The 22,299-nt window shown below is 38.3% G+C and overlaps 1 protein-coding gene across 8 annotated transcripts in view; it reads right to left on the reverse strand.

Annotated features, from left to right (window-relative positions):
• SMC5 (structural maintenance of chromosomes 5) overlaps positions 1 to 22,299 on the reverse strand; it is a 106,903-nt gene that overhangs the window by 38,916 nt on the left and 45,688 nt on the right. For 5 of the 8 annotated variants that reach the window (XM_008256276.5, XM_002708237.6, XM_089336843.1 and 2 more), the window contains 5 exons: positions 20,930 to 21,185; positions 18,195 to 18,349; positions 13,386 to 13,499; positions 5,183 to 5,277; positions 4,440 to 4,572 (listed from right to left, as the gene is read on the reverse strand). In XM_008256276.5, the coding sequence (XP_008254498.1) occupies positions 4,440 to 4,572; positions 5,183 to 5,277; positions 13,386 to 13,499; positions 18,195 to 18,349; positions 20,930 to 21,185 (753 nt within the window). Of the gene's footprint in view, positions 1 to 4,439; positions 4,573 to 5,182; positions 5,278 to 13,385; positions 14,327 to 14,695; positions 15,435 to 18,194; positions 18,350 to 20,929; positions 21,186 to 22,299 lie in introns of those variants that run through there. The other 3 variants (XM_017341738.4, XM_089336852.1, XM_089336857.1) reach the window with 3 other exon arrangements.

A 22,299-nucleotide genomic window follows, 5' to 3' on the forward strand; every position in this document is an offset into this window, starting at 1 on the left:
CTTGAAAGAGTTATGCACACAGAGAGAGAGAGAGAGAGAGAGAGAGAGAGAAAGGTAGAGAGGTGTCTTCCATCCGCTGGTTCACTCCCCAAATGGCTGCAATGGCCGGAACTGTGCCAATCTGAAGCCAGGAGCCAGGAGCTTCCTCCAGGTCTCCCACATGGGGGCAGGGGCCAAGGGCTTGGGCCATCTTCTACTGCTTTCCCAGGCCATAGCAGAGAGCTGGATTGGAAGTAGAGCAGCTGGGACTTGAACTGGTGCCCATATGGGATGCCAGCACTGCAGGTGGCGGCTTTATCTGCTACTCCAAAGCACTGGGCTCCAGGAAGTGAAGGAAGAAATATTCATATAGATATTATTGCCACTACTTATATCTGAAACAAACTGAAAGACTGAGGCTATAAACAAAGACTTGTATCTTCAAAAGATAATGCCAGGGGCTTTACTAGGTGCTCAAAATATGTCCTGCTTTGGATTTACAGTATGTACATGAGTCTGAAAAATATCTCATGATAACTTAAAGGAGGACACTGGGACAATAAAGTATAAGAAACATTCAATGTGTTTAAGAATTTAAAAAATTGGGTTAACATGAGAGTTTCTCAGGCATGGAAAGCCAAGATACTGTGGCAAAAATGACCTAAATGAAAGATCTCTGTGAGTGAGATCCCAGCGGAAAGAACGGGCCTCCTTTCTCTGAAGGGAGGAGAGAACTTCCACTTTGATTATGGCCTTGTCTAAATAAGGTCGGGGTTGGCGAACTCAAGAGGCTTCCACAGCCTTGGCAGCTCATGACAAGAGCCTTGGGTGATTACTGACGTCATAAATAAGAGAGTCAATTGTTAAATCAACAACAGGAGTCACTGTGCACTAACTCACTCCCCATGTAGGATCTCTGTCCTTAATGTGTTGTACTGAGCAAATTAACTGTAAAACTAGTATTTAAATAGTACTTTCTACTTTGTGTGTCTGTGTGGGTGTAATCTGTTGAAATCTTTACTTAGTATATACTAAATTGATCTTCTGTATTTAAAGATAATTAAAAATGAATCTTAATGAAGAATGGGATGGGAGTAGGAGATGGGAAGGTTTTCGGGAGGGAGGGTGGTTATGGGAGGAGGGAAATCACTATAATCCAGAAGTTGTGCTTTTGAAATTTATATTTGTTAAATAGAAGTTTTCTAAAAAAAAAAAAAAAAAATCAGGCTAGCACTGTGGTGTAGTGGGTAAAGCAAGCGCCCGCATTCCACATGGGCTCTGGTTCAAGTCCTGGATGTTCCACTTCTGATCTAGCTCCCTGCTAATGCACCTGGGAAAGCAGCGGATGATGGCTTAGGTCCTTGGGCCCCTATACCTACACAAGAGACCTGGATGAAGATCCTTGCTTTGGCCTGGCCCAGCCCTGGCCGTTGTGGCCATTTGGGGAGTGAACCAGAGGATCTGGAAGATAACTCTCTCTCTGCCTCTCCCTCCCTGAAACTCTTTCAAATTAATTTCATTTTTAATGTAAATATATGAATTTCAATGCCATTTTTCTACTACAAACAGAAGCGAAAAAGTTCTCTAGATGAATTAAACAAATGTTAAAAATGCATAAAAACAATTCAATTAAAGCACTGCTCAAAAAGCAGAAGGATTTACAAGCATAGTAGTTGTTCCTTTCTGCCCCAAAGTGAAGAAAGAAATCCCTTATCATACTTCTTATTGTCTTTCTGCATTAGTAGAGAATTTTTCCTACCCTTACATTATGACAGAAATTTGCATATGGTCTTGTCTTCTTTTTTTTATTATTATTATTTTTTTCATTTTTAACAGAGTGGACAGTGAGAGAGAGAGAGAGACAGAGAGAAAGGTCTTCCTTTTGTTGTTGGTTCACCTTCCAATGGCCGCCGCAGCTGGCGCGCTGCTGCCGGCGCACCGCGCTGATCCGAAGGCAGGAGCCAGGTGCTTCTCCTGGTCTCCCATGGGGTGCAGGGCCCAAGCACTTGGGCCATCCTCCACTGCACTCCCGGGCCACAGCAGAGGGCTGGCCTGGAAGGGGGGCAACCGGGACAGAATCCGGTGCCCCAACTGGGACTAGAACCCGGAGTGCTGGCGCCGCAAGGCGGAGGATCAGCCTATTGAGCCGTGGCGCCGGCCTGTCTTCTTTTCTAAACCTCACTTTAATACAGGAGACATACATCCATTTGGAAAGTTCTATTTTAGTTTCCCTGAATGATCACCGTATCATGATATGATTTTAAATTAAAGACACAGGCAGGGCTGGTGCTGCGGTGCAGTGGGTTAATCCTCTGCCTGTGGTGCTGGCATCCCATGTGGGTGCTGATTCTAGTCCCAGCTGCTCCTCTTCCAATCCAGCTCTCTGCTATGGCCTGTGAAAGCAGCAGAAGATGGTCCAAGTGGCTGGGCCCCTGCACCCACGTGGGAGACCCAGAAGAAGCTCCTGGCTCCGGATCAGCACAGCTCCAGCCGTTGCAGCCATCTGGGGAGTGAACCAGTGGAAGGAAGACCATTCCATCTGTCTCTGTTAACTCTGCCTCTTAAATAAATAAATCTTAAAAAAAAAAAAAAAAGACATAGGCAACTTATTATAAGTAACTTTTTTTTTTGCAAAAACAGGTTGGTGATGAGCCCTCATTCCCATATTCTGTTAATGAAGTACAAAAAGCTCCCATATTAATTGGCTTAGGAATACTTGTATATGAGTTCTTAGGATTTTAATTTTAATTTTTAAAAAATTTTCTTCTTTTTAAATTTATTTATCTGAAAGGCAGAATTACAGAGAAGTCATGGAGAAGGGGGAGAGAAAGGAAGGGAGGGAGGAGGTGAGATGAAGGAGGGAGAGGGAGAGGGGAAAGAGAGAGAGGAGACACATTCCATCTGCTGGTTCACACCCCAAATGGCTGCAACAGCCAGGGGTGAGCGAGGGTAAAGCCGGGAACTTCATCTGTTCTCCAACTTGGGTGGCAGGGACCCAAGTATTTGGGCCATCATTTGCTGCCTTCCCAGGTGCATTAGCAGAGAGCTGGAGTAGAAACAGCAGCCAAGATGTAAAATGGCACTCACACAGGATGCTGGCATCACAGGGAGGAGCTTAACAAGCTGTACTACAAAGTCAGTCCCAGGATTTTTTTTTTTTTAATGTTCACTTGTTTTTTTTATCTACTTGAAAGCAAGAGAGAATGAGAGTGAAAGAAAGAGTGGTTCACTCCTCCAAATTCCTGCAAAAACCAAGGCTGGTCTAGGTCAAAGTCAGGAACTCAGAACTCTACCTGGATCTCCCACGTGGATGGCAGGCGCCCAAGCAGCCACCATCTGCTGCTTTCCAGAACGCATCAGCAAGAGGCTGGCATTCTGTTATGGGATACAAATGCCCCAAGTGCTGGCTTAAACTTCTGAGCCACCATAGCCACCACATGGCTGTCAGGAATTATATTTATTTACTTATACATTCATTCATTCATTTAGATTTACTTATTTGAAAGTCAGAATTACAGAGGGAAAGGAAGAGACAGAGAGACATCTTCCATCTGTTGATTCACTCTTCAGAAGGCTGCAATGGCCACAGCTGAGCCAGGCTGCAGCCAAGAGCCAAGAGCTTCTTCCAGGTGTCCCACGTGGCCAGCAAGGTCCCAAATATTTGGGCCATTCTACACTGTTTTTCACATGCCATTAGCAGGAAGATGAACCGGAAGTGGGGCAGCCAGGACTTGAAACAACATTTACATGAAACGCCAGCATTGCGGGTGGTGGCTTTATCTGCTACACCATAATGCCAGCCCAAGGGAATTTAAAACATTTTCTAATAAATTCAGTAGTATAAATAGTAGCTAGGTCTGTATAGTTCCCAATACTTAGGAGCAGTATTAACAGGTCAATGTACGGAAACACCTATTCTAGGAAAACTTCCCACTTATGCCTGTGAGAAAAAAGTACATGTGATCTGGAGTCACGGATTACTTGTAAAAAGAAAATTGCAGACAGTACTAGCAAAATATAGGAACTAAGAGTTTCTGCAGCTGTATTAGCTAAGAAAATGAGATGAGGAATCATCATAGGACAGTTTTGAGTAGAAGCTTTACAAAACAGTTCTATACTGTAGCCTACCATTCTAAACTACAATCTGTCTGAAAGATAACCTGGAATATGAGACTTCAACAAAGGTTTATCAAGCAGGGAAGAATCAGGAAAGAACACCGAGTGCTTCCTTCCAGATTTTAACTTTATGCAATTATCTTACAGACATTAAGTACGGACCTATTGCAGTTATCTCCGTATCACTCTTACCATGAAGTGTTAGCCAACACTCACTGTTTTATGTCTCATTAAAAAATAACAGAATGATACAATTATTTAAATTTCTGGCACTTCTGACTTCACTTTAAGCTAAGAAGTTTGAATAAAACTATGAATTTGGTAAGTATTCACTACTTTCTTACCCGCTCAATTCTTTCTCTGGTCCTTTCAGTTCCTACTGGAACTTCATGAATATGATACTGGCAGCACAGGTAGCTCATCACTGGATCAGGTGCATCAAACAATTCTCGCAAATAAGAGAAAAAGCCATACTGTCTGAAAGGAAAAGTACCAACTCAATTTTTCTTAAAATTATCATTAAAAACAAGAAATCTAAGGTTGACAAGTGGTCAACAGGAAATGTAAATCATTTCAACAATGGTACGGTAATAGTTGGGTTTATTTAATTTTTTTACATTTTTAATTCACTTCACATTATTTACCTTATTGTCAGAGAAACCTAAGCTATTTATGATTACAAACTATTAGAATGTTTTTGTTTCTTCTATTGCTTTTATATTTTGAATGTTTACTTAGTTACTTTGAATTGTAAATTTTATAGTCAGTCATTTTGGAAGTTATTTTTGCATTAGAAGGTGATGATTTATCACTTCATTTTCCCAATAACCAACCCACTAATTTCCTGCCAATTATTAAATATTCTATTACTGTTCTGCAGATCTGAAATATCACCTTCATCATATACTAACTATACCACGGCTGTGTGTTCTTGGGCCCAAAGTTTTCCATTTTTAATTAAAGATCCTAAAAAAGAATACTATAGCTTACAATAAACATATTATGTGACAAGGAATTAATTAAAACTTATTTAAGAGATAAATTATTTAATACTTCCGTCAAATCTAACAATTTTTTCAAAACTTACTTCAGTTCATTTAGAGATCTTGAAGGTGCTTTGGCTGCATATGAATTCTTGGGAGCAATAACAGCATTTACCCTTAATTTTTTATTGTCACGAACCTGAGTTAAGAAAAAAACCAATATTTTAATTAATGTATATTCTCAATTGAAATAATTTTAAGGGGGGGGAAGAGATTGGGGCAGGGATGCCTGCATCAGTATGGGAGTACCTGGGTAAAGTCCTTGTTCTGTTCCAATTGTAAATCTAACTTCCTGTTAATGTGCACCTTGAGAGGCAACAGGTGATGGTTCAAGTTCTCAGGTCTCTGTTGCCCTTGTGGGCAAATTAGATTGCATCGTTGGCTCCTTGTTTTGGCCTGGCCTAACCCCAGCTGTTGTGGACATTCGGAAAAATGAACCAGTGGTTGGGAGACTTCTGCTTATCTCTCTCTATCTCTCTGACTTTCAAATACATAGAGAAAAGAAATAGTGGAAAGAAGGAAGGGAGGAAGATGATCTTCAAAGTTACCATAATCCTACTAGTAATTCATGGGATAATCATAAATTGGAACACTGGATATTTGATGATAATTCCAAGAAATTTTTACTGTGATATGATAGTGTAATTACATTGCCTTTAAAAAAAAAAGTTCATCTCTTTCAGAAGTATATACTAAAATACTTTTACATAAAATAGAATGAGACCTGCTTCAAAATAATACAGAAGAGGGATAGTTCCATTAATGGCAGTTTATCTCGTATTGTGCTAAGTTTTTCACAAATAATAATTATAAACTCTGGACTTTCAAAATATTTTTTTATTTATTTGAAAAGCAGAGTTAAGAGAAAGAGAGGGAGGAAGGAAGGGAGGGAGGGAGAGAGGGAGGGGGGAGGGAGAGAGAGAGATACAGAGAGAGAGAGAGAGACACAGAGACAGAGAGAAAGAAAGAGAGGAGGGAGGGAGGGGTCTTTCATTCACTGGTTCACCCCTCAAATGGCTATAATGCCCAGGGCAATACCAGACTAAAGTCAGGAGCAGGGTGCAGAAACCCAAGGACCTGGCCATCCTCTGCTGTTTTCCCAGGCACAAAAGGCAGGGAGCTGGATTCAAAGTGGAGCAGTTGAGACTTGAACCAGCACCCATACATGATGCCAACATCACAGGCAATGGCTTGGCCTGCTATGCCACAATGCCAGTCTTTGAACATTTTTTTTAAAGCTTTAATTTTAACATATTTGAAAGGCAGTAAGATTGGAGAGGCATAGAAAAAAAGAGATCTTTCATCTGCTAGTTAACTCCCCAAATGCCAACAGCCAGGAATGGTCCAAAACTCAATCTGATCTCCCACATGGGTGGCAGTGACCAAAATACTTGAGCCAGTACCTACAATATTAAAACTCTGCAGAAAACACAGAAAGAAGCACTTTTCAAGCCATTTCATATTATCATAAACCTGACACCAAGACCTAAAAAAACACTTAAAAAATACTACAAACCAATATCCTTCATGAACACATATGCAAAAACGCTTTACAAATACAACACAGCAATATATGAACAGGATACACAATCAAGCAGAGCTTATCCCAGAAATGCCAGATGTAAAACTAACCTATTTATCATATTTGATCACAGGACAAAAGTCAGTAAGTGAAGATAAGAGAATTGACAAAATTCAGCAGCTATTCATGATAAAAATGTTCAGCAAACTAATAACAGAAGGAAATTCTTTCAACATGATAAAGGACAGTTATGAAAAATCTATAGCAAACATCACATTTGATGGAGAAATATTGTGTGCTTTTCCTCGAGGACTGGGAACAAGGATGTCTAATCTTTGACCTCACACCATTTTAGAAGTATACGGCAAGACTAAATAAAAAAATAAAATGTTGGGAAGGAAGACATAAAACAATCCATTTATAGAGAACATAGTACATAAAAAATCCTATGGAACCTAAAAACCAACTACTAGAATTCAACAATTCAAGAGTGTCACAGGATACGAGGTCAATATAAAATATTAATTGTATGTCACCTATACACCAGCAATAAATGATTACAAAATGAATTTTAGAAAACCATTTACATGTGTCAAAAAGCCATAAAACACATATTTAAGAATGTGCATATTTAAATTATACATTTAATAATGTATATAGCTAAATTACATGCTAAAACATTTAACAAAAGATTCACTGGATTTACACAGAATAAGACATAACAATGTTGAGAGATAGTAATGGAGTTATGTTGAGATGGTAGAAAGGAGGAATTTCATGGTGGTATGACTGGTAATTCTAAAATTATTTTCACAGCATTCTAAGCCTGAACAAATGAGTAAATGTACTGATAACTTAGGGAGCTACGTTTCTCATTAGTATGGAAAAGAATCACAAATATGCAAAGGAGCAGGGCCAGCGAGGTGGCATAGTGGGTAAAGCCACCAACTGCAGTGCCAGCATTCCATATAGGCGCCAGTTCGAGACCCGGCTGCTCCACTTCTGATCTGGCTCTCTGTGGTGGCCTGGGAAAGCAGTAGAAGATGGCCCATGTTCTTGGGCCCCTGCACCCGCGTGGGAGACCTAGAAGAAGCTCCTGGCTCCTGATTAGCACAGCTCTGGCTGTTGCTGCCAACTGGGGAGTGAACCAGCAGATGAAAGACCTCTCTCTCTCTGTAACTCTTTCAAATAAGTAATAATTCTTTAAAAAAAAAAAACCAAATATGCAAAGGAGAAAGACTAACAGTATAAACTCATGCTGCACTTAAATATACTCTCTTGCTCTCTAGATAAACACAGAAACTAATTTAGATATAAAGGTTTGCATTTACGTATTCTGAAGCAATGAGATGGCAGTAGCAATGAACACACCTTGTATCCAGATCATGATTTCTTAAAGTAACTAGGGATTTTTGGGAAAAAGAGAGTTTATAAGGCCCAGGCAGCACACATTCAAAGTGAGTCTGTAATATCTTAACTGCAGCAAAAAGAAAGAAGTGCTGAAAATAAGATGGCAATAATATTAAAAGGATATAGGAGAAAACCTGAAGACTGGTCAAATCTGGGACAATTTGAGCACTAAAATAACAGTAGTAATGGATTATAAACTTTACGAATTTATACTATATAATCAACATATCAATAAATGAACTAATGAAGAAAAAGCCCTTCCTTATAGGTAGAATGTCAACTAATAAATACAGTAGAAATGACTGAATTAGAATTATTAATGGCTCTTAAATCTATTAGGTAGTTTCACAAGGAACATGGTATTTGCAGTCTCAAAATATCTCCACAATAGCTACCAAGATAAAGAGGGCCAATTTTACTATAGTGCTTGTTTCAGTTTTCTTAAAGATTTATTTATTTTATTTGAAAGGCAGAGTTACAGAGAGACAGAGGCAGAGAAAGAGAAGTTTTCCATCCAGTGGTTCACTCCCCAAACAGCCACAACAGTCAGAACAGGGCCAATCCAAAGCCAGGACCCAGGAACTTACTGCAGATCTCTGATGCGGGTGCTGGGGCCCAAGCACTTGGGCAATCTTCTACTGCTTTCCCAGGCCATAGCAGAGAGCTGGATTAGAACTGGAGCAGCCAGGACTTGAACTGGCACCCATATGGGACACCAGCACTGCAGGCGGTGGCTTTATCTGCTATATCACAGTGCCAGCCCCATATAGTGCTTGTTTTAAAAACAAATTTGTTCCATGCAACTGATACCAGGAGATGATTTGAGCATTATGTGAATTTCACATGTGCTTGCATAATTTCACCCATAGGGAATAAAAGATGTTTTCTAGGTAAATGCAGAAAACTACATCCACCTGAACTGTTTAATAAAATATATATAATGTGCAAGTACACACTCAACCCTCTCAGACATTTAACAGCCATCTCTGTTCACCATGTGTTATGAGCTACACCCATTCATATTTGTTACAATGTCCCATAAAATTTCATTTAATTACTTTGTAAGTGCTTTAACCACTACACAATAACTCAAAAAATGAACACTTCCAATACTCCTTCCAGAAGCCAATTTCAGATTTTTTTCAAAATAAAGCATCATATAGTAGTCCCTCCCTTTGTTGCAGTTTTATGTCCCAATTTCAGTAACCCATGGTCAACAAGGTTTGGTGCAGTACAATGGCACATTTTGAGAGAGAAGAGAAAAACCACATGATATTTTGACAATATACTTTTTCTATTTTACTATGAATCATATCTCTTATTCTCTTACAGTGCCTAATTTATAAATTAAACTATCATAGGTATGTAGGTACAGGAAAAAATGGTATATGTACGTTTCAATATTACCTATGATTTTAGACATCCACTGAGTATCTGAGAACCTATCCTGAGTATAAGGGGTACTACTATATTTATTCTATTTATACATAAATATCAATTTCACATGCATAAAATTGTGTTGCCGTGTTATATTTGGTTCATTTTTCTATGTTTCTCTTTTATGAAACTTGTGAGTGTTATACTCTAAGCTCTTTTCCCATAAGTCCTTTGAGTTTCATTTATTGCATCATTTTGTAATTTTTAGGAATGTTTGTTGGGCTGTAGCAGAATTGATTGTACTTTGCAATAGATAAATAAAAAATAGAGCAAAATATAAATAGTGAATGTAAAAAATGGGTATAAAGCAGGTCCATGTGTATAACCTTTCTGTAAGTTTAAATTATATCCATGTTATATCAAAAAAAGTCAATGGAAGAATGGAGGTAAAGATGAAACAATACTGGCCATGAGTCAATATACTAGTGAAACTAGTATATGTGGCTCATTAAGTTTTTAAAATCTACTGTTTTAGTGGTTATATTAACTGAAACAATTACACAGTAAGAAGGTAATTTCCTTTTTAATTTTTTTTTTTTTTGACCTGCAGATTTAGACAGTGAGAGAGAAAGAGACAGAGAGAAAGGTCTTCCTTTACTGTTGGTTCACCCTCCAATGGTTGCTGTGGCCAGCGCACCGCGCTGATCTGAAGGCAGGAGCCAGGTGCTTCTCCTGGTCTCCCATGGGGTGCAGGGCCCAAGCACTTGGGCCATCCTCCACTGCACTCCCGGGCCACAGCAGAGAGCTGGACTGGAAGAGGAACAACCGGGACAGGACTGGCGCCCCGACTGAGACTGTTGAGACGTGGCAACAGCCGATAACATGTTTTTAAAAAGAAGTTAAGGAATTTAGGATGTGCTGATACCACACTGTAACTTTCTCCTTGTTAGAAAAATTAAAAAGGAGGCTAGCGCCATGGCTCAATAGGCTAATCCTCCACCTTGTGGTGCCGGCACACCAGGTTCTAGTCCCAGTTGGGGCACCGGATTCTGTCCCGGTTGCCCCGCTTCCAGTCTAGCTCTCTGCTGTGGCCCGGGAGTGCAGTGGAGGATGGCCCAAGTCCTTGGGCCCTGCACCCACATGGGAGACCAGGAGAAGCACCTGGCTCCCGGATTCGGATTAGCATGGTGTGCCGGCCGCAGCGGCCATTGGAGGGTGAACCAACGGCAAAGGAAGACCTTTCTCTCTGTCTCTCTCTCTCACTGTCCACTCTGCCTGTCAAAAAAATAAAAAAATAAAAAAAACCCATGTTATCTACTTTTAGAAAGCAACTGTTACAGATCTAGAATTTAATAACTTTTTAATTATCTTATTGTTATGCACATTATTGGTTTTTAAATTTTGCAGTGATAATACAGTATTTTTTAGAGTACTTTCCTTGACTAATAAAAAGCAAGGCAATTTAAAAAAATAAACAAATAACACTACAGATAATACCCATCCAAAAGTGACAAAAATTGTGGCGGAAAAACTGTGAAGACAGTTTGTTAGTTACTGAAGGATGGATGAGAAACACTCCTCTGGTGGTTAAAATTATAGGGGAGAGTAATTTAGAGTAAATTTCACAATTTAAAATACACCGATAAAAAAAAAGCCCAAATATATAGAAGTTCTGGTCCTTTCTGATGAGCACTCATGGAAAGCTAATTATCACAGAACAAAAAAAAAAAGAACTGAAGGTGAAATTATCAGAAATTTTTATCAAATTATTAACATATACTTCAAATCCTCAACACAGAGGCAGCCTGAGTTCTTGATGCAAGATAAGGTATTAAAGATATGGGAATCTGTGTATTTCTAAAAAAGAAATACTCCAATTACACCTGAGTGCAGGACCTTCACAGTGTACCAGGTATCACTGACATTTAATTCAGATGAGCAACTCCAGTGAGCTCCGACACTGATTAGTTTTAAACAGTTGTAACACAGATGTTTACCCTTTTGGATTCAATTTTACAATCTTATACATCCAACCATCTTTATGTTCACATTCAGAAACAGGTTGCCAAGATAAATATCAAAGAAATTAAAGATTCTTTCCAAGCATATGTAAACCACAGAAACCTAGGACCACATGAGCAGATCCAGAATAAGACAAAACAAGACCTAGCTTGTGACTCTTTTAAAGAAAAAGAAAGAAAATGCAAAAGGAAAGAAAAATTTTACTAATAGTTACAGCTAGTTAACAATTTACAATTCATATATAACAAATATAATACACAGTTAACCAACTGCAAGATGGCCCAAGTACTTGGCGCCTGCTACCCATGTAGGAGACCCAGATAAAGTTCTTGGCTCCTGGCTTCAGCCTGGCTCAGACTTGGCTGTACAGCTATCTGGGGTATAAAGCAGCAGATGGAAGATCTCTCTCCTTCTCTCAATTGCTCTGCCTTTCAAATAAATAAATCTTAAAAAAAAAAAAAAAAAAAAACTGAGTTTAAAACTCATTTTAAAAGTACCTATATAGGAGCCAGCATTGTGGCACAGTGGGTTAAAGTCCCAGGCTTTAGTGCCAACATCCCATGTGGGTGCCGGTTCCAGTCCCAGCTGCTTCACTTCCAATCCAGCTCCCTGCTAATGTGCCAGGGAAAGGAGCAGAAGATTGCCCAAGTCCTTGGGCCCCTGCATTGACTGGGAGACCCGGCTCCTGGCTCTGGTCAGCTCAGCTCTGGCCATTGCGGCCATTTGGGGAGTGAATCAGCTGATGAAAGACCTCTCTAACTCTGTGTTTCAAATAAATACGAATAAATCTAAAAAACAAAAACAAAAACAAAAAAAAACCTATATTAGTCTGGGGATTAATAAACAATTTTAAAAGTATATATATAGCTATCCATAAATATGTAACAATATATGATAATGGTTAACAAGCACTGTTAACACTTTTACATTTAAATGACTTAATTATCACAACCATTTTTTGAAGTGGCTAATATCACCCTCATTTTATAGAAGGCAGAAAATGAGGCAGAAACGAGGCAGAAAATGTCTAGATCACCTAAACTATAAGCAAAGCCAGCACTCTAATCCTGGCAGCCAGCTACAGAGTATATAATCTTAATTACTACGCCATGCTGACTTTCAATGGCTTACATTTTCAGTCAGTGGTATTCTTCTAGCCAGATACAGAATTATTATTCTTTGAAAAGAAGTTTAATTTATATTAAGAAATAACATCAAACTGATTTTCCCTTCAACAAAAAAACAGTTCATTCTAATAATTTCTTTTTTTAAAGATTTATCTACTTATTTGAAAAGCAGAGTCACAGAGAGGCCAGGCAGAGAGAAGGGGGGGGAGGGTCTTCCATCTGCTGGTTCACTCCCCAAATGACCACAATAGCCAGAGCTGAGCTGATTTGAAGCCAGGAGCCAGAAGCTTCTTCTGGGTCTGCCACACAAGTGCAGAGGCTCAAGGACTTGGGCCATCTTCCACTGCTTTCTCTGGCCATAGCAGAGAGCTGGATGGGAAGTGGAGCAGCCGAGACTCGAACCAGCACCCATATGGGATACCAGCACTCCAGGTGATGGCTTCACCCACTACACCCCAGCACCGGCCCCATAATAATTTCTAAGATGCGAAAAACCAAAGGTACATCATTACAATACTTCCTTCTCTAAAACAACGTGACAATTATTTTTCACATTAATTTCAAATGATACTTCCAAAATATGTTACAGATGCTAAAAGGCTAGTTTGCTTTTACAAAACAAACCCATTCTCTAATAATGCCATAAATAGGAAAGAAATTAGCAGAACTGAATGACTGTTACACAAGAGTTATCTGGCGACAAAATTAACTTTTTGCTCTAGTGAAGTTAAAAATTCAATTATGGAAAGATAAGCACCAAGTGAGCCAGTGTTGTACTGGTTGACTTGCCTCTTTGAGGAAAACTTCCATGTCTTCCTGACTTTCAAATACAAAGGCTCTCAAGTCATTTGATGGAATATGATTCTCAATATACTTGGCATTTTTATTATCTTTCATGTTGATCTAAAAAAAACAAAAAGTTATTTTCATGAAGCTAAACCGATTAAAACATGTTACATTTAACTTAGACTTATGTAATTAATTAACATGTATTAAAGAGAAAATAAACAAACTTGGTATTAAAGGGTCACTTAAAAATATGTAATCTCAAAAAATATATAATCTCAGTATCATCCAAAAACAACCAATACATAGGTAAACAATTACCAAGATTTGAATAGTATCTGATGCACAATGATTCTGAGATAACTTAAGTTCCTTTTAGATCAGCTCGTTCAAAGCATTTGAAAACCTAAGACTGTGATGTAGAGTATAATCAATTCTCTTGTTTGCCAAAATGTTTAATATTGTTCTTCTTAATTTTCAGTGTAACTTTGCATTTCATAAAATGCTTATTTCTCTTTACCTACTTTAAAGGCAGAGTGACAGATATGGAGAGAGAGAGAGAGAGAAAGAGACAGACATTTTCCATTTCTGCTGGTTTACTTCCTAAATGCCTGTGACACCAAAGACTGGGCTAGACCGAAGCCAGCAGCTAGGAGTCTATCCCAGGTCTATTGTGGGCAGGGGCCTAGGCAGTTCAGCCATCATCTGTTGTCTCCCAGGATGCATTAGCAAGAAGCTGGATCAGAAGTAGAGCAGCAGGGACTCCAACTGGAACTCCCATACAGAATTGCAGGTGTCCCCAAATGCTTATCCTGAGAACTTTGTATTATATATGGAAATAACTATTACAAAAACACAAGGAATTGAATAAAACTTTACAAAGATAATGGATAAAGAAAACTTTGCTATAGTTTAATTCTAACCACAGTGCCTTCAAGAGAAACCTTAAGGCCGGCGCCGCGGCTCACTAGGCTAATCCTCCGCCTAGCGGCGCTGGCACACCGGGTTCTAGTCCCGGTTGGGGCGCCAGATTCTGTCCCGGTTGCCCCTCTTCCAGGCCAGCTCTCTGCTGTGGCCAGGGAGTGCAGTGGAGGATGGCCCAGGTGCTTGGGCCCTGCACCCCATGGGAGACCAGGAAAAGCACCTGGCTCCTGGCTCCTGCCATTGGATCAGCGCGGTGCACCGGCCGCAGCGTGCCGGCCGCGGCGGCCATTGGAGGGTGAACCAACGGCAAAGGAAGACCTTTCTCTCTGTCTCTGTCTCTCACTGTCCACTCTGCCTGTCAAAAAAAAAAAAAAAAAAAAGAGAGAAACCTTAGGTTGATACAGATAATGCAGAAGCTTCTTGACTTATTTGAAAAATATTAATTAATTAGGCATTTCTGCATGCAAGGCTCAAGGTTACTGAACAGACTAAGCTAGGTCAGGAAAAATAACTATCTCAAGGAGTATAATCCATTATTTAGTGCAGATGAATAAGTATGTTAAAAACCAAGGCGTGATAAAGCCCCATTAATAGAGGCACATAAAAAGTGCTATCTATGGAATTTTAAAGACAGATTACTTTGAGCAGATAGAAATTGGCTTATTGGAAAAAATAATGAAAGAGGAGGCATTTATATGCTATAATATATCATGATGTGTACTAGTTAAGAGATAGCGTTCCTGGGTCAGAAAGATGTCCTTTCAAATCCTATATGTCAACTTGATCAAGCAGTACTTAAATATCAGAAAAGTAGTTAATTTCATTCATAAGAGATATAGCAAAACTCATATATATCACAGAATTTAGTGTGGATTAACAGAAACAAAATAGTAAATAAAAAAAGTACCATGCTTGTCACATAAATGCTGGCCAATACTGTCATTTATTTTAAACTATAGAATACTAATAATTATAAAAAATGGACAAAATAAATTAAAATCCATATACATCACTTAAACACTATAAATATTTAATGTATATTATTTCATAAATTTTAGTTTACTCCCAAATGTAAGTGGGTATTTACTACAACTTACCAAAAGGGCAAAAAACAAACAAACAAACAAACCCGGGGGCCAGTGCTGTGGCTTAGTGGGTAAAGCCACCGCCTGTAGTGCCAGCAACCCATATGGGTGCCTGTTCAAGACCTGGCTTCTCCACTTCTGATCCAGCTCTCTGCTATGGCCTAGGAAAGCAGTGGAAGATGGCCCAAATCCTTGGGCCCCTGCACCTGCATGGGAAATCCAGAAGAAGCTCCTGTCTCCTGGCTTTGGATCAGCCCAGCTCCAGCCGTTGTAGTCATTTGGTGAGTGAACCAGCAGATGGAAGATCTCTCTCTCTCTGCCTCTGCCTCTCTGTAACTCTGCCTTTCAAATAAATACATAAATCTTAAAAAAAAAAAAAAAGGTAACTTCAATATGACCACAAGAAAGTCACATATACACACACAGAGACAGAGACAGGGAGAGCTCACGCCAAGTCCCTGTCTGCTGGTTCACTCCACAAATGTCCATGGTGGCCAGGGCTGGACCATGTTTTAGTCTGGAGCTCAGCCTAGATCTCTGACATGTGTGGAAGGGACCCGACTTTCTCCCAAGATCTGCACTAGCAGGAAGCTGGAATTGGAAGCTGGAGCCCAGACTTGAACCCAGGTACTCCAATATGGGATGTAGGCATCCTAACCAGCCTATTAACATTAGGTCAAAATCCAGCCTGCTCTTTTTAATGGCTATAGACAAACCAGACTAGGAGTTAGTTCTCATTCTCACTTGTTCTCAGGTGTATTTATCAAAGATACTCTGACGTATGAGCATCCACAAGCCCCTATCTTGTACAACTTGTTTACAAAGTGAATTTTTGACAAACTTCAACTGCTAATTCAGGTCATTCGTATCAAAGAAGTTACATAAGTAGGTGTCGTTTTGGCCACTGGCCAGAGTGCAGTTCTAGTAGTGACTGACTCATACTTTTCCCCAAATGTAACAATTCTCCAATGTATCCACAGTCTGGTCTCCCAATATCCTCAAGGATGATTTAGCTATATTATGTTGGTTCTGCAGCTTCCAGTTTCTTAGGATATTCCCTCTTCTCATAAGATAACTGAAGAAAATATTTGCCAAAGTCCTTCTAAGGACATCACAAAGAAGCACAGCACAGTCAAACAGATACAGGAGAGAACATTTCAAGATGATCTGACGACTGATCTTTCACAATTTAAATGAAAATTTCCTATACATCTTACTCTGCAATGTTTTATGTTTATTGTCATAAATATCTTTGTATTAGTAGAGACCTACAGCAACATTTTCAATTACTGCATAGTATTTTATTATAATTTACTTAATTTATTAGAATTTACTTAACCAATCAGCATTTCTGTAAATTATCTTCTTTTGCCCTAACATTCAGCTATTATAAACACTACTTTGAGGAGTACACATATAAATACATCTTTGCACATTTCTCCCATTCTGGATTAGAACTGTTAGAAACAAATCATGGACAGAGTTGTCTGATAATTTATATACTGAAATTTTAAGTCTGCATATTACTAATTTGCCTATGGAGGTGGCAGCACTTCAACTAGGCCTTGAATGGGTAGGGGGACATAGGGAGGGAGGGAAGTGATAGGAAAGGCAAAGGGTTATTCTAAGAAGGCTAATAGAGTATACCTCTTTATCTCAAAGATTCAATGGCACTGAGTCAGTTATCTGACTCAATGACAGGCCATTATTAGGAAGTCAAATAACACATGACAAATAAAATGAAGCTCTGAAGTATTTTTGAGGTCAGCATACTAGTAAATATCTGTTCACAATTACCTTTGTGTTGTAACTTGCACTGAGTTATGGTATTTAAAAAAATATTTTCTTTCAATCCTTATCAGACTAATCAAAAACAATGTCTACATCCAAAGCAAATTTTCTTCTTGATCTGGTAAGAATATTCTAACAGTACACAACTGAGTAATAGAGAATATACAATGTATATCCCTTTTACTAATATAATGTTATAAAAGACAAAAACTATAAAATTATTTTTAATAAAGCATATCACAAACATGAAGTTACAAAAAATAAGAGCTTTTCATGAATCCTGCATGAATTGTTTTCCAAAGAAAAAAATTATCTAGCAAAAATAATCATTAAATCATTTTGGGATAAGCTTTAAGCTTATATATCTGTATTTCATTACCAAAGAATGGTGTTTTTCATTTTTCCACCCCTTTATTTGGATAAACTTATTTTAAATAGTTTAGATGGAAATCATCCTATTAAATAAATGGTCACACTCATTAACTGATTTACTAAATACAGTTTTAACTTTTCTTGATGAATTACTGTTATCAATAAGAAAGAGCTAACAAATACTGTATGATGTCAACAAACTACTGATTTCATTCTCAAAATCTTCATTATATGGTTTATGGTAGCAGGTGATTTTTCTATTCTATCACATATCCCTTATCAACATATTTATTCATAGAAGTTTTCACCTCTTCAGTCAGGTTTTAATATAATTCCTTCTATAATCTAAGGGTGGAAAGTATCAGGAAGAACTTAGTAATCAAGCTGATTTTATACATAACTCTTCCATAAAACATCAGTCTCATACATCTTTCTCCAAAAGAGCTCACAGGTTTTATGGTAAATTATTGCCCTCAACGATCAGGGGCCCTTTAAAAAGCTCATGTATAGACTTAGCAGTGTGCCAGATGCTGCATGTCTGGTAACAGAAAACCAGGGTATTAAAAAGACTAAAATCTACAATGGTTATAAACAGTAAACTAAGCAACACTATCAAGATGAATAAAATAAAATTTCTTACCGTGAGCATGATGGGCTCACAGACTCTTTGCTTAAATTTGTCTCTGTTATTTCTTAGCCATAAAACAGCATCATAGGTGTCACGGTATCTCTGTCTCAGCTTATCTTCCTTTTGATTCATAAGATTATCAAAACGTACAATATGATCATCCACATCTAAAATTAGAAAACAAAACAGTGTTTCTTTGAAGACCTTAATTAGTGAAATAATCTATTAATTCTAAAAAATATCCTAGATCTAAAGGTTATAAATATTAGTCCACAAGTACTCTGCAGAGAGGAAAAGACCTGGCCTGGAAAAATCACCTTAAAATTTTCCAACACCTGAGTTAAAAGACAATCTTGAAGTTATAAAAAATATAAACCAGTTAACGTAAAAAAGAATGAGAGGGGCCAGTGTTGAGGCATAGCAGGTTAAGCCACTGCTTGCAACCCTTACTAGACTACTCTGTTTTGGATACAGCTTTCTGCTAATGAACCTGGGAAGTAGTAGAAGATGTCCCAAGTTTATGAAAGACCCAGATAGAGTTTGTGGCTCTTAGCTTGGGCATGGCCCAGACTTGTCATTCTGGACATTTCAGGAAGCTCGCTCACTCTCTTTCTCTCTCTTTCTCCCCTTCTTTCTTGCCCCCCCCTCCAATAAGTAAATATTAAAAGAATAAATACTGGTTTTCCTATCAGAAGATAGTGGCAACAGGCCTTCAAAATTCTAACCGAAAAATTGTTTTCAACCTGAAAGTATACATACAAAACTGAGAAGAACTGACCATAAAGATATTCTGAGGGATGCAAAGACTAGGAAATTACCTACAAAATACCATGTCTTAGCATGTTATCTGAAGATATATTGTAACAAAATAAGGATATAATTTAATAAAAAGAAAGACACAGAATTCAGGAATAGGTCTCTCCAAAAAAGAGAAAGAACGAAAAATTACATAGGATTTCTTGACAATATCCAGCTTAGATACAAGGTGAACAGAAGACCAGAAGTCAAGAGAATGTCTGATAATTTCTTTCTTCAATTTAAAGATAAAAGAAAGCAAACACTATTTTTTTAAAAAGCTAAATTAAAACCCTTAAAAAATGATCAACAAAAGGAAAATTTAATCATAATGTAATATTTGGCTCAGTCGCGACCAAGTTTCATTGTTATAACCACTTCCAATCCAGCTCTCTGCTGTGGCCTGGGAAAGCAGTGGAGGATGGCCCAAGTCCCTGGGCCCCTGTACCTGCGTGGGAGACCTGGAGGAAGCTCCTGGCTCTGAATTGGCACAGCTCCAGCCGTTGCAGTCATCTGAAGAGTGAACCAGTGGATGGAAGACCTCTCTTTCTCTCTCTCTGCCTCTCTGTAACTGCCTTTCAAATAAATTAATTGGTGTTTCTCAACTTCCATAATTAACTCATAAGCAGGGCGTACAAAAATTAGTTATGATTCCCAAAAGAATTCGTTTTTAGTCTTGAAAATACAAAAATCAGAGTACAGCTGAAAGAATTACAAATATGATATGGGAAGAAAAAGAAAAGCAACGATATGAAGACTAGTATTTTCAGCTAATGAAGTACGCAGTCAAGCAATATTGGCAACTGTTAGGTGACAATAAAGAAAAGATATGAATATACTCTAATAATAATTAATCTTTAAAAATTTACTTTTATATTACTTGAAAGTCATAGAGAGAGAAACAGAGACCGGGTCTTCCATTCACTGGTTCACTTTCTAAATGCCACAACAGCCAGGGTTTGGCCAAGTTCAAGCCAGGAACCTGGAATGCAATTCAGATCTCCCACACAAAGAACAGGAACTCACCATCACTGGCTACCTTCCAGGGTGTTCATTAGTAAGAAGCTGGAACTGAAAGCAAAGCCAGGAATCAAAAACAGAGCCAGGACTCAAACCCAAGCACTCTAATACATGATATGGGCATTCTAAGCAGTGTCCTAACCACTGTACCACATAACCTCCATCCAAATCAATAATATAATAATCACATTTGAGAAATTATAATAGGAAAAAAAGTTATGAGCTGAAATATTCATCCAGAGTGATTAAATACCAAAAGATGATGTCTCAAATTAATTAACCAACCTATAGTGGAATAGCTATTAATATATAATTAATATGTATATATAATTTATATATAATATACATACATACATATAAGGAAGGACTATTACAGAAAACTGCTAGCAGAGTTGCAGGGAGTTACTCTTGAGAGGGTCTGGAGGTAGGAAAGGGGTTATACCACCCCCATTTTAAAAAACCCACTAGTTCTTTTAAAAAACATACACATGTACTATACTTTGATAAACACATACAACTAGGTTCTGCTGAAATTCATCTCTGGCATATATTATTGATCAGACAGAACATAAGACCTCTATCCAAATAATGCTACAGCACTATTTATATATAATCTATCTACAGAAAAGAATATGATGGTTATGAACGAATAGCTTAAGCCTGATATGAGTAAGAGTACACGACTCTGTACAGAAAACAAACCTGAGCACAATGAGAGAATTTAAATCAATTGCCCGACTCTGAAATTAGACAATGGTCAGCCAGTAGCTGATACACAGAGGCTACTGGCAATTAAGGTTACAGAGTTAGAATTGAGCTAAGTTTCCTCAACAACACCTGAACAGTTTAAAGAATGATGATCAGAAGAAGAGAGCCCACCAAGAAAATTCTCCATTTTACAAACACTTCACTTTGACTTTAAAAAAACTTACTCTTTTTCTCCTTTTCTAGAGTTTCCCTCTCTCTTCGCTTATCAATGATCTCGCCTTCACATAATGCCTTTTCATCTTGAACTCGCCTAAGATCATTTGTAATGGCATCAATCTGGGGCTGAAGATTTTCACAATTTTCAGCGGTCTTCAGTTCATTTTGCAAATCCTCTATCATTTTGCGAGTATTACTTATTCTCCTCTGTCGGTCATGCTCTTCGTTTTGTTTTACTATTAAAGCCTGCTGAAGTTCCTCAATCTAGTAAAACAAAAGTACATTAGTACTTGAGACTGCTTTTTTTCTGCCTGGTTTATAAGTATTACATAGTAATACAGTTTCACAAATAAAAACAAATCTTAGATTGGGGTATTTTTCTTACAAAAAGGTACCTGGCTGGAAGTAAGACTAGAAGATTATCAGATAGTCTTACCAGACTGTATATTTATTCTACTTAGTTATTAATATACCTCAAATACCTAGGGTAGTGCTTGGCATACAATTAGTACTCATTATTTCAATAAACAAGACTTTATAAGGCTAAACATATTTCTAAATATTTAGAGGAAGTACATACTACATGCCTTAAGACTGAAATTAAAATCCATGTGGTAGGCCGGCGCCGCGGCTCACTAGGCTAATCCTCCGCCTTGCGGCGCCAGCACACCAGGTTCTAGTCCCGGTCGGGGCGCCAGATTCTGTCCCGGTTGCCCTTTTCCAGGCCAGCTCTCTGCTGTGGCCAGGGAGTGCAGTGGAGGATGGCCCAAGTGCTTGGGCCCTGCACCCCATGGGAGACCAGGATAAGTACCTGGCTCCTGCCATCGGATCAGTGCGGTGCGCCGGCCGCAGCGGCCATTGGAGGGTGAACCAACAGCAAAGGAAGACCTTTCTCTGTCTCTCTCTCTCACTGTCCACTCTGCCTGTCAAAAAAAAAAAAAAAAAAAAAAAAATCCATGTGGTAAAATACACAATAGTTTCAATAAATAATACAAATGATGATGATATAATTACTAATTTTAGGCTGAAATAAACTATTTCCTTTCAACAAAATTATCCTGCATCAGCATTTCAACTTAATATCATGAGAGTTTAATCATGCATCTATATGCTCAAATTTCTTAACTTATATGTAAGATAAAAAACTTTTAAAAAGCCAGCTATCTAATTTGCCACCTGATGTTAAAAGTCTTTTAATCTAAATGAGTCTACCTAAGACAGAATTAAGATTTTTAAGATATACATCCACACAAATATATATTTTCACACCCAATTTACATTTTACAACCAGAAATTCGTATTAAAAGATAAACACATCATATAATCTGTTTATTAGCTGGTCTTCTTTCCAAATTCCCTTCCCGATTATGAAAATCAT

This window comes from Oryctolagus cuniculus, chromosome 1 (assembly GCF_051225735.1).
Source record: "Oryctolagus cuniculus isolate XC-2025 breed Fujian yellow rabbit chromosome 1, ASM5122573v1, whole genome shotgun sequence".
Classification (NCBI taxonomy): Eukaryota; Metazoa; Chordata; class Mammalia; order Lagomorpha; family Leporidae; genus Oryctolagus; species Oryctolagus cuniculus.